Below are 12,814 nucleotides of genomic sequence, written 5' to 3'. Positions count from 1 at the left end.
AGGGAAACACACTGCACAAAGCGTTTTGCTTTACCTGGGTGTTTATGCTGCAATCATACCAGAAGCCCATGAGAAAAACAACTGTGCCACGTCGTCCACGGCGTCTGTCGTCTCTCTGAAAATCTTCCTTGCTCCTTACTGGAAGGCGAGCAGGAACACGAGCACCACGTTGACAATGACGAGGAACATCATGATGAGAAAGACGACCACGCGCTGCGTCTCGGGCTCCATGTTGCAGCGGAGGACTGTGTGGAGGAAGCCGGGCCTCGGCCTCGCGCTCCTCACCCAGCTACGAGCCATGTGCACCCCCACTATCCACCCAAACCCCCGGTCCTCAGATCCTCACCTCTTCGCTCCTTTCTGCTTTCTTGTCTTCTAGCCGAGATGTCAGGAGAATCCAAATCTCACCAGTAGGAGCTCATTGATTTTTCCGCTCATGTTTTCAAAGCTCAGGCCTTCCCCTGCATCTGCAATGTCTCTCTCTCTCTCTCTCTCTCTCTCTTTCTCTCTGTCCCTTACACACACACAAAAGGATGAAGCCAGTTCTCCTCCATGGCTGTGATTTCTGCTGTAAGTAAACACACACAAGCTGATCACAGAGCTACGTGACTCGGCCCGGAGCGACGCTGGAACGCTCATCCATCACTCCCGCAGCATCGCTCTCTTCTCACACGGCTTTTTTTCTCTCCTTCTTTCTCTACCGCGAACAACCAATCAGAGACCCCGGTTCTGCACCGTATCCTGGAAACCAGAATGGTTGAGGCAGCTCTTAGCAACCGTGGAGAAGGGCGGAGGATGGGGAAGCCAAGAATATGGAGCGGACTGCTTATTAGACAGATCGTCTCTCTATCTCTCTCTCTTTAAATCTATCACTCTGTCTCCCTCTTTTATCAATCTTTGTCTCACACTCCTATGAGGACTAAATTTCACATGGAATCTGTCGGATTTGTTCTTTGGTGTTCGTAACTCCTGGATCAGGTGTTTTCTACTTCACTTACGCAGACACACTTACAGGACAGAATAAATCCTCATCTATCCTTTACAAATATTGACTCACAGATTATATAACACAACGCATGGGGGGGCGTCTGTCTATTTCAGGGCATCTCTCTCTCTCTCACACACACACACACACACACACACACTCTGGTGTGTTTTTCAGAGGTAGGAGGAAACCGAAGAGCCTTTAGGACTAACTAAATGTTTTTTTAAGCTCATTCTGATGTACAGTATATCCGACACTGTGTTAAATATCACTCTGTTACTGTATGATGCACTTCAAGGTGGAACTTTAATAATCAGAGCCAGAAGACTCTAATCAACCTGCCCTCCTTCTCTACTTATCTCTGGATCTACAAAACCTAGGACTTTCTCCTGGTTAGACTGGTATAGACCTTCCAAAATATGTACTTATGTTGGTGGAAAAGCTGATCTATACTGTAGATACCCAAGAAGAAATTGAAGATTAAGAGAAGACCAGAGGTTTTGCTGTTGTAGCCTTGATAAAGATCTCAAAGCCACTTCTGTTGGTCTCTTTGGATAAGAGCATATGCAAAATTCCATGAATGTCAATGTTAATGTGAGGCATCCTGTAGCTGCAGCATAACTAGTGACCGGCAAGTTGGGGAGCTTGATTCCTGGAAACCTCCTACCTAGAAAGCCAGCATGTTAGAGTTTTTTTGTAAAGATGTGTTTGTTAAAGTTTTATCTGAAATACTACTCATGCATCCCATACATCCTTCTGTTTCAGTCTCACTGCTGACATTTCTTAGTCTGTAACTTTAAATGCAAATAAGCTTTTGTGCCCTTTTTTTATCTATTCTTTCAGATCAGAAGGTCGGCGGTTTGATCCCCAGCTCCACCAGGTTGCCACTGTTTGGACTTTGAGCGAGGCCCTTAACCCTCTCTTCTCCAGGGGTGCTGGATCTTTGCTGACTCTGCGCTCTGACTCCAGTTAAACTGGGATATGCAAAGAAGGAATTTCACTTTGCTGTAATGTATGAGTGAAAAATAAAGGCTCAACTTAAAAACTTAACCTTCCCCGACACACCTTCCCTTTGCACGAGTGAGAACAGAGGAAACAAAAAACCCCAGCCCCGAGAAGGAGATATGCAAATATTCTAAAATGATGTCATAACAGGTGCAAAATCTGAATGGTACGTTCAAGCACATCATTTGGTAGATGCCTTTATCTAAAGCGACCTACATTTCTTATCTCATTAGACATCTGAGCAGGTGAGGGTTAAGGGCCTTGCTCAAGGGCCCAATAGCGGCAATTTTGTGGAGCTAGGGTTTGAACTTGAGACCAATAGGCAAACCCTATTCAATAAACCCTATATTCAATAAACTTGAATATTTTTGTCCATCTTTATGAACAAAACCAGAAAAAGGAAAAAAATGACATTTTGTCTGTGTAGCCTAATGATCAAAAAGCTAATTTTGTATAACAGGTTTAATTTCGATCAGTAGCCCAAGCTCGAGATCAAGCGTCAATTACTTGAGCTGTAAAACCTGAATGCTACCTGCTACAGCACCACACCACCACCATGCCAAAGCTTATTGTTTTAAAGGGGGGAAAATAATATCACATTCAATTTTTGCCAATTAGTAGCAACACAGTGGTGCTTGGTGTACCTAAACGCCCAAACTTCTGATCATTAAACTTGAAGTACTAAGCAAACAATACAGTACATACTGTAGCGTGTCTCTTAAACCAGACTCTTACCCCTTAAAGCCACATGATGTCAAATTAAGGATGATGGGAAAGATTGAGCACACAAACCAAATAAATAAATATCAGCCTGAGCCAAAGGACAGAGCTGTAGTGCTGCAAACATTGTATGTCAAAGTGAAATAAATAATTACTGTATAAGGTGTTTTAAAGGAGTTTAAACTCATTTGTTCACATAACTTCCTGAACTTCTTGGTCTTTATGCCCCTGTGGTTAAGTTCTGGTATCTGGGGGATGAGACGGCTCATGGCATATTTTCAAATCCATCATCATCATCATCATCATCATCATCATCTGTAGCCATTAAGAACCCGCTGTGACCCCAAAAGTTCCTTATACAGCTTTATCCTTGACTTCATCTCATGAAGACAGTAAGTTACATCTACTGAATATCCTGTGCAGTCATGTGACAACCAGTGAATGTCTATACTGTACCCATGACATCATTTCCAATATGGTGTTGTGGTGTGCCTGTTTAGTACATGTGACGAAACTAGATCATTTTAAAAAGCTTGTTTTTTTTTGTTACTGAAAGTAAAATTTGTATAACCATATGTGACTTAGGGCTCACTCACTCACTCACTCACTCACTCACTCACTTATTGTCTATAAGTCCTGTATTCAGGATCACAGGGGGCCTGGAGCCTACACCAGGGGACTTAGGGTACGAGGCAGTGTATACCTGGATGGGGTGCCAATTTATTGCAGGACACACACACACACACACACACACACACATACACTTACTCACATGCTCATTCACGCACTACGATACGGCAATTTTGGAATCTAATCTACATGTCTTTGGACTGTGGGAGGAAACCAGAGTACCCGGAGGAAACCCAACAAGCACAGGGAGAACATGCAGACTCCAATCACACAGACCCTGAAACAGGAATCAAACCAGGACCTTGGAGGTGCAAGGAGACAGTGCTAACCAGTATGCCCCCAGTGCCGATCACATAGAGCTCTTAACCATAAAATTTCTGGGGAAAATTCCAAGTGACGTCTTTCACAATGTGTTTGCTGTGTATTATGTCCCCTGTAATGTCCCCTAAAGGAGAAATGGATCTGGGCTCGTATGGGTTAATACACATACATACATAAATATCCACATCTAAGACCACACTAAATGGCACATTTCTACCTTTTCATCTAATTAACAGGTTTGCTTCCGGTGCCAATAAACCACAGCTAGAGAACCTGGTGAATGCTGAACTTTATTTAAAGCTCTTTTAATTATACTTTCACCAGCTGGTTTGTTAATTCACACAGCGTAAAAATGAACCAGGAGACGCCCCTGGCATGGAGACGAACTGGCAGTTCTGCATCGCGGCTCTCAGTATAGCTTTGGAGATTGCGTTTAGCTAGCAGGCACACTTGCTCCGTCTGTTATCTGAGGGTATGAAGCTGGCATGCTGAGGCACCGCACTGGGTTTAGATTGCACCGGTGCCATCAAATTACTCCCTGCATTAAAAGCCTTGTAACACTGGAAGAAAATTCTGATATTTTACCCTTGTTCTTTACTTAGCCAAGTCATTATTACATTAGGGGTGTAATGCAATGCCACGGTAGGTATCTAGTTAGAGCTGTAAATATGTGGATCTATACTGAGATTTGAGTCTGTGTGGCCCAAACAAGAAGGGTTTTTACCACTAATAAATGTGAACTGTTCAAAAAATTTTTATTTTAGTTAGTAAAAACGTCTAAAATATACATTAGTTATATTAACTACACTTAATAGGATTAAGATAAAATTTTAAGAAACCAAAATCCAATTTGAATAAAATTTTAAGCAAATAATAATAATAATAATAATAATAATAATAAGTTTTGTTCTATTGGTGATCATTTTGCTAGTTTAGAAGCTTATTTCTTAAATGAAGAAAAAAGTAATTTTCACTTACAATTTTAGTAACATTTGACTAGAAATAATCTTAATAATCTAATTTTTTTTTCTATAAATAAAATTATAGATAGGTTTGAACAGATTCAAGAATATTAACCTCTGCTAAGAGGACTGAAAAAGACTCCAAAGGTCAAAATGTGTTCTTTTATAAAAACTGCAATGACGTGTAAAAGCAATATAATTACAGTACATTACAGTAAATATTGACCCCCTGACTATTGCTACACACTCTATAGTGGAGGTTAGCGGTTACTCTTCTTTATATACGCAATGAAAAAGTGGTTAAACTGAATGGACCTTTAACTAATTACTTACTTAATTAATTACTTTTAATTAATTAATTAATTAATTACATTTTTGCACTCATTGTATAACACGCTGAAGGTGGGATTTTCTCAAAAAAAAAGGTAAAGTCATTACTCGGTTGATTAAAACTCCCTCACCTCGTTTATCGCCAGCTGCTCTCCTGCTCCTCCTGGATGAGCGAAGCGATGTCCTGAGCTGCGGAGCTCCTCGTAGAGATCCTCCTCACTGCCAGCCTCGTCACCTACACCCAGCTTCTCCGGAGCACCATCAGGAACGATCACCGCTAAGAGAAGGACAGAACCGGGGATTAGCCTGTCAGCTGATGTAATGTGTGGTCAGGGGTAGCTTAGAGGTTAAAGCGACCCCAAACTACGGTTTGGAAAGTCCCATGTTCAAACCCCATGACCACTAAGTTGCCACTGGTGGGTCCTTGAGCATGGACCTTCAACTGCTCAGAAGTATAATGAGATTTTAAAAAAAAGTCAGTCGCTCTGGATAAGGGTGTCAAATGCCTAAATGTAGTGTTACTCAGTCTGATGTTAGTCAGTTCCACATTCTAACTCCAGCTGCTTAACATCTGGGATGGTTGTTTACGATATGGTGCTGTTGTGTCCCATCAGTCCGGTTGCAAATCAGAGCTTTGTCCAGTATCATACAGTAGTGCTATCATTTCTTTAGTAGAACAGACGCTCAATAAAAGTGTGTAATATGGAGAAACAGGAGATGTTTCTGTAGCGTTTATATAAGGAGTGTCCAGTTTTAGATAGAAAGTTGTAATTCTCTGATAGGGGTGTCTTTAAAAGAGAGAAAAAAATGCTGGTGAAGGAATTAGGGTTTATAGCTGAGTAAGAACTGGAACAAGCGTGTTTTATGGATGTTCAGTAACATTAGGCAGAATTACAACTGGATGAAAAGTGTAACAGGGATGATGCTGTGAAGGAACGGGCAACCCACTGAGTTACTCATCAGAAGAACGGGGGCAAGACCCAGCCTTAGCGCCGCCACGCTGGGGACTGGAGCAAGGCTATTAACCCTTTTTGCCCCAGGGGATGCTGTCTCATGTGATGAATTTTCTTATGCTGTAAAGTACTAGGATCAAACTGGATGAAAATGTCTAGGGATATATTGTAAACAAATCATTTATTGCTAAAACACACACACACACACCGAGTCTGTTCAAGACCCCTGTTCCCTGCCCTTTTCATCCACATCTACCTGCAACTTGTCTAAAAATAGCCGTCCTGTTTCAGCCAATCACGACCCTGTGTTCGGTGCATCGGTGTCATGTCGTGTGTATGAGATGACGAATCACCGTGGAAACACGGCATAAGCTGTGACACGCAGGTCAAACGCACGTGGTGATGAGGAGGAATGATTTAACATTTCATAAGAAACCTGAAAATACAGTAAACTATCTCTGTTCATATGTGCCTGGGCGGATGTAGGGGTGGATACAAGGGAGAAATAAAAGAATAGATGAATAGAGGGAAGAGAAGGGTGGATGGATCGATGGATATATGGATGGACAGAGGCAGTCGAAGAGTGAACGGATGGATGCGCATACATGTATAAGTGTGTGTGTGTCCAGCAGGGGGCAGTAACGCTTTCTCCAGGATTCTGTACTGGCTGACACAGAATACCACATGAGGGAACACACACACACACACCGCACACACACACATCTATTTCTACTGTCATCTGTTCATCCTTTACTGCTTCAAGCCGAACTAATTCCTCTGTTCTGCTCACCGTCTCTCTCTCTATCTCTCTCTCTCTTCATCTCTCCACCCATCATTTTTCCAGATTCCTCTCTCTCTCTCTCCATCTTTATGCTTCAGTCCATTCCCTCTATATCTCCCATTCTTTCTTTTCATCTCTCTCTTTTTATTGCTTCCTCTATTTAATTCTGTTTATCGGTCATCTATTCTGTTCATTCATCTCTCTCTCTCTCTCTCTCTCTCTCTCTCTCTGTAACAGTACCAGTCACATCACGAATAAACTCCACCCTCTGATATTCTTCATGATAAACCTGACACCTTTAAAAGCTCTGATTAAAAGCATCAGTGAAGAAAGTCGTGTCAGGTTGAAAAACAGCCCAAGGGCAATCAGACACACGGAGGAGAGAGAGGGAGGAAGGAGAACGACAGAGGTGGTGGCATTTATTCGCAGTAATTGGCAACTGAGCGGTTCTCAGGAGAAAGAGACGACAGAATAGACAGAGAGTTATGTTTAACCCCGGTGCTGTGATGGTCCGTACGTCTGACATGCTGGACACGAAGTTTCCTTTAACGCACTTTTGGAGGGACTATGAGATACAATATATTACAGTTCCCTGGAGGAAATAAACAGTCTGTATACGATTAATGAAGAAATAATATATTTTTTATCTATTACTTGTTACATTTAATGTCATGGAATGTCTGTGAAACATGTTTTTAGATCCAGTTTTTACTTACATTATATCAGTCTTTTTTTCACTAGAGACTCCTTTGATTAAAGGGCATTTATTATGCAAAATAAACAGGGGTTTAAACAAGCCAGTTAGATTCCCCTCACTAATGTGACCTCATATAAGGAAAGTGGCTTGTTACTCAGCTCCGCTGTTCTCTAGTATGAACTAGGCTCATTTACATAGACACTGAAATGGTGTGATTGGAAAAGGAGTGAAATAAATTGAGTTTGAGATAACAAGTGAGCAATATAACGCTGGATGTTGTGCAGCCCGAGTACTGAAGAAATCACAGCCGTGCTTATATCTAGCACAACAGCACAAGCTCGAGTGTAATATTGCTTTTATACGCTAACAGTTCCACAAACACCATTTATTATTAACACATGATTTGTTTGTTTATTCAGACATTTATTTGGCTCCGAACACATATCATTCTGTGCCTAATGAAACTAACTAACTCGCGACCTGGTCAGCAACAGTTAGCGAGCAACAGTTAGTTAGTGTAACTTACAGGGGTGAAAGTGGTTTTAAATTCTTACTTTTTAACAAAATATGGGACCTTTAATGTTAAAGAAACATTCCCTTATAGATGACAAGCCACTGCTACAAAAACACACACACACACATGGGGACTTGAAGAGGATGCACAAAAGGAACATACATATAAGATTTAAATCCCCCCCACACACACAAACACACACACACATACACTTCCTTGATATTTACCCACCAGCACCCTCTTTCTTCTTTTCCAATCAATCTTTCACTCCTTTCGTCCTTTTCCGTGCGTGTCTCACTCTCTCTCTCTTGGGTTCCTGTGTTCTCTCCCACGGTCACTACGTCCACTTGGGAGAACCCAGTAACCCGGGGTCAATGACCTTAAGTACACACTCCCTATAATCCCTAAGTATTAGCTCTGAGAAGCATGAGTGGTGAAGACGCTAACATCTTAACAGCATAAAGAAACCACTGTATAAGCTCTAAGTTACACTGCATGACGGGTGAGTAAATTAAAACATGGACACACCATGAGTCGTGATGAATACACTCACGCAGAGAGACTAACGCTACAGGGGAACCAGAAGCCACTGTGTTTGCTTCAATATTTTAGGCTGCGTCTTTAGCTGAGATAAGGACATGCGAGTGTCGAGGACGAAGAGAGGTGACAGAATGTAACTGGGCATGACTCCAGGACAGGGCCAAGGGGTGAGACAAGCGTGAGAGACACGACAGCCCAAAAATACCATCACAGAAACTTATCACACACACAAACACATAGGTCATCAACCATGTTTACTACAATGCTATTTAGTGTGTATGCCTGTTTTACACAGCGAGTTAACCGGTTTACTATAACACTAGCGACCTAACCGGTTCACTATAACACTAGCGACCTAACCGGTTTACTATAACACTAGCGACCTAACCGGTTTACTATAACTCTAGCAGCTTAGCCAGTTTACTATAACTCTAACGGCTTAGGCTGTTTACTATAACTCTAGCAACTTAACTGGTTTAATATAACTCTAGCGACCTAACCGGTTTACTATAACACTAGTGACCTAACCGGTTTACTATAACACTAGCGACTTAACCAGTTTACTATAACTCTAGCAGCTTAACTGATTTACTATAACACCAGAGACCTAACCGGTTTACTATAACTCTAGCAGCTTAACCAGTTTACTATAACACTAGCGACTTAACCGGTTTACTATAACTCTAGCAGCTTAACCGATTTACTATAACACTAGAGACCTAACCGGTTTACTATAACTCTAGCAGCTTAGCCAGTTTACTATAACTCTAACGGCTTAGGCTGTTTACTATTACTCTAGCGACTTAACTAGTTTAATATAACTCTAGTGACCTAACCGGTTTACTATAACTTTAGCGACTTAACTGGTTTAATATAACACTAGATACCCAACCGGTTTACTATAACACTAGCAACTTAACCAGTTTACTATAACACTAGCGACTTAACCGGTTTACTATAATTCTAGCAGCTTACTGTAACCGATTTACTATAACACTAGCGACTTTACCGGTTTACTATAACTCTTGCGGCTTAACCGGTTTACTATAACTCTAGCAGCTTAACCGGTTTACTATAACACTAGCGACCTATCCGGTTTACTATAACACTAGCAAACTAACCGATTTACTATAACACTAGAGACCTAACCGGTTTACTTTAACACTGGCGACTTAACCGGTTTACTATAACACTAGAGACCTAACCGGTTTACTATAACACTAGCGACTTAACCAGTTTACTATAACTCTAGCAGCTTAACTGATTTACTATAACACCAGAGACCTAACCGGTTTACTATAACTCTAGCAGCTTAACCAGTTTACTATAACACTAGCGACTTAACCGGTTTACTATAACTCTAGCAGCTTAACCGATTTACTATAACACTAGAGACCTAACCGGTTTACTATAACTCTAGCAGCTTAGCCAGTTTACTATAACTCTAACGGCTTAGGCTGTTTACTATTACTCTAGCGACTTAACTAGTTTAATATAACTCTAGTGACCTAACCGGTTTACTATAACTTTAGCGACTTAACTGGTTTAATATAACACTAGATACCCAACCGGTTTACTATAACACTAGCAACTTAACCAGTTTACTATAACACTAGCGACTTAACCGGTTTACTATAATTCTAGCAGCTTACTGTAACCGATTTACTATAACACTAGCGACTTTACCGGTTTACTATAACTCTTGCGGCTTAACCGGTTTACTATAACTCTAGCAGCTTAACCGGTTTACTATAACACTAGCGACCTATCCGGTTTACTATAACACTAGCAAACTAACCGATTTACTATAACACTAGAGACCTAACCGGTTTACTTTAACACTGGCGACTTAACCGGTTTACTATAACACTAGCGAACTAACCGATTTACTATAACACTAGAGACCTAACCGGTTTACTATATCACTAGCGAACTAACCGATTTACTATAACCCTAGAGACCTAACCGGTTTACTATATCACTAGCGAACTAACCGATTTACTATAACACTAGAGACCTAACCGGTTTACTATAACTCTTGCGGCTTAACCGGTTTACTATAACTCTAGCAGCTTAACCGGTTTACTATAACTCTAGCAGCTTAACCGATTTACTATAACACTAGAGACCTAACCGGTTTACTATAACACTAGCATCTCAACCAGTTTATTATAACTTTAACGGCTTAGGCTGTTTACTATAACACTAGCAACTTAGCTGGTTTACTATAACACTAGCGACCTAACCGGTTTATTATAACACTAGCGACCCAACCGGTTTACTATAACACTAGCAGCTTAACCGGTTTACTATAATGCTAGCGGTTAACCCTGTTTACTCTAGTGGCTTAGCTTGTTTACTATAGCTTTGATTAATTTCCCATAATGCCATGACATCACAAGTTTATTCTTTCTTACTCATTGTTCTCTCTGCCTGTGCTGATAAACACACTGAGCCGTGTCCCAGACAGGCGGCCAGACGCTATGCTCTGATGTCTAGATGACACTGTGCCATCCCTCAAGGCTCAGTGTCCCCACGCTGACCTGCTTAGTGCCAAGCAGTACACACACATTCAACCACAAACACACACACACACACACACACACACACACACACACACACACACACACACACACACACTGTTCATAGCAGAATTGGATGCCAACTGTAATGGTAACTCAGAGGATCTGAGGAAGACAGTGCATGGCTTTACTGTACACAGCACTGACATCTATGATGAACACACACACACACACAATCATCTTATACATGTGTGTATTATATACAGTATGCTAATGTAACTTTACACACACATGTTCATTTATGTCCTGCAGACACGAGAGGAATCCATTAAACACTAATCTGTCACTCAGTCGTGTGTATGAGTGTGTGTCTGCTGAAAACCCTGAGGCGTAATGCACATATTCCTCTGGAAGAAAACACACACACACACACACACACACCAGCAGTGATCGATAACGTGGCTGATTTTACATGCTGTTGCCTTGCAGCTCATCAGCGCTCTCGGGGTAACGACATCACAATAAACAGTTTGTCCTCATTTAATGGCTTTTAGTTTCACTTCATACTTACGTCTCTTTAGCGACATGCTAACAGTCAGAAAGTGACGCAGTACACCACCGTTTTAAAACTAGTTCATAGCTGTTTACTAAAATACTAGTTAGTGCTTACTCCTAGTTTAGCACTGGTTACTGGGTAACGTTTATCGCTAACTCAACTGTTTAGCTGTTAACCGTTTAATGCTAGTTCAAAGCTGTTTGCTAACTTGTTTTTGTTAATCTGCCTGCTTAATACTAGTTTTAACGTCTTTAACATCTTTAATGTGATGCTGGTTAGCTGTTAATAAATTCAATGCTTTTAGTTAATTCATGTTCAGTTACTTTAATGCTATTTAACTGCTATCTGATTGATGAATGTTTGCTAGCACTAGTTAGTGTTACTTTGGATGTTGTTGGTCTAATCGGTTTGATGCTGGTTTGTAATTATTTACTATAATTATAGTTAGTGCTTAATGTGCTAAATACTAGGTTGGCGCTAGTTAGTTAAATGCTAAAAAATGGGTTGTCTATTTAATTCTAGTTCATAGATGTTCGCTAATATTTTTGTGGATTTTTTTTGCTGAATGCTAGTTCTGTAGTATCTAATTTTTAATTCTTGTAAATCTGATTTAACTTACTATAATGCTAGTTAGCAGTTAATACATGTAATGCTAGTTCCTATCTGTTAACTATAAGACTAGTTAGTGTGTAATGTGCTTGATTCTGGTTTATAGATGTTCAATGTGACACTAGTTGGTGGATTTGTCCTCTTAACGCTAGTAGTAACTAGCTCTTTACTGTAATGCTAGTTAGTTGTTAGTATGGTTAATGCTAGTTCAGGGCTGGTTACTATAATGGTAGTGGGACAGTGTTTAATGCTAGCGCATGGCTGTTCCCCTGTTAATGGTTCAATGCTAGTTCAAAGCTGTTCGCTAACTCTAGTTAGTTAATTTATCTGTTTAATACTAGCTGGTTACTACTGGATAATACTAGTTAGCTGTTAATCTGTTTAATGCTAATTCAATGCTTATTGCTAATGCTAGTTTAGCTGTTTACTATATTTAGTTAGTGATACACAGTGGTTTAATGCTAGTGCGTGTTTTGATATATTTTGTATACTGTCATAAGCACATTTCCCCTCAAACACGAGAATGAGCTGTTGCTATGGCAACCAGTGGTTTCCACTACTGCACCACTGTCAGCTTACAGGAAATAAATCAACGCTTCCTCACCGAGTGTGTTAATTATTGCAATACATGATAAATAGAAGGAAACCAAATTGTGTTGTTGAATGTGTCAGTATGGAACAAAACAAAG

At 40.6% G+C, this 12,814-nt stretch overlaps 1 protein-coding gene across 3 annotated transcripts in view; it reads right to left on the bottom strand.

The window, feature by feature from the left end:
• The window catches only part of LOC128520233 (rho guanine nucleotide exchange factor 4-like), a 75,606-nt gene that overhangs the window by 15,525 nt on the left and 47,267 nt on the right, over positions 1-12,814 (bottom strand). For 2 of the 3 annotated variants that reach the window (XM_053494378.1, XM_053494380.1), the window contains one exon: positions 5,085-5,230. In XM_053494378.1, the coding sequence (XP_053350353.1) occupies positions 5,085-5,230 (146 nt within the window). Of the gene's footprint in view, positions 1-34; positions 306-5,084; positions 5,231-12,814 lie in introns of those variants that run through there. The other variant, XM_053494381.1, reaches the window with a different exon arrangement.

Source organism: Clarias gariepinus, chromosome 4, assembly GCF_024256425.1.
Source record: "Clarias gariepinus isolate MV-2021 ecotype Netherlands chromosome 4, CGAR_prim_01v2, whole genome shotgun sequence".
Lineage (NCBI taxonomy): Eukaryota > Metazoa > Chordata > Actinopteri > Siluriformes > Clariidae > Clarias > Clarias gariepinus.
Note: the sequence above shows the minus strand (reverse complement) of the source record. Positions and strands in the feature narration are given on the sequence as shown.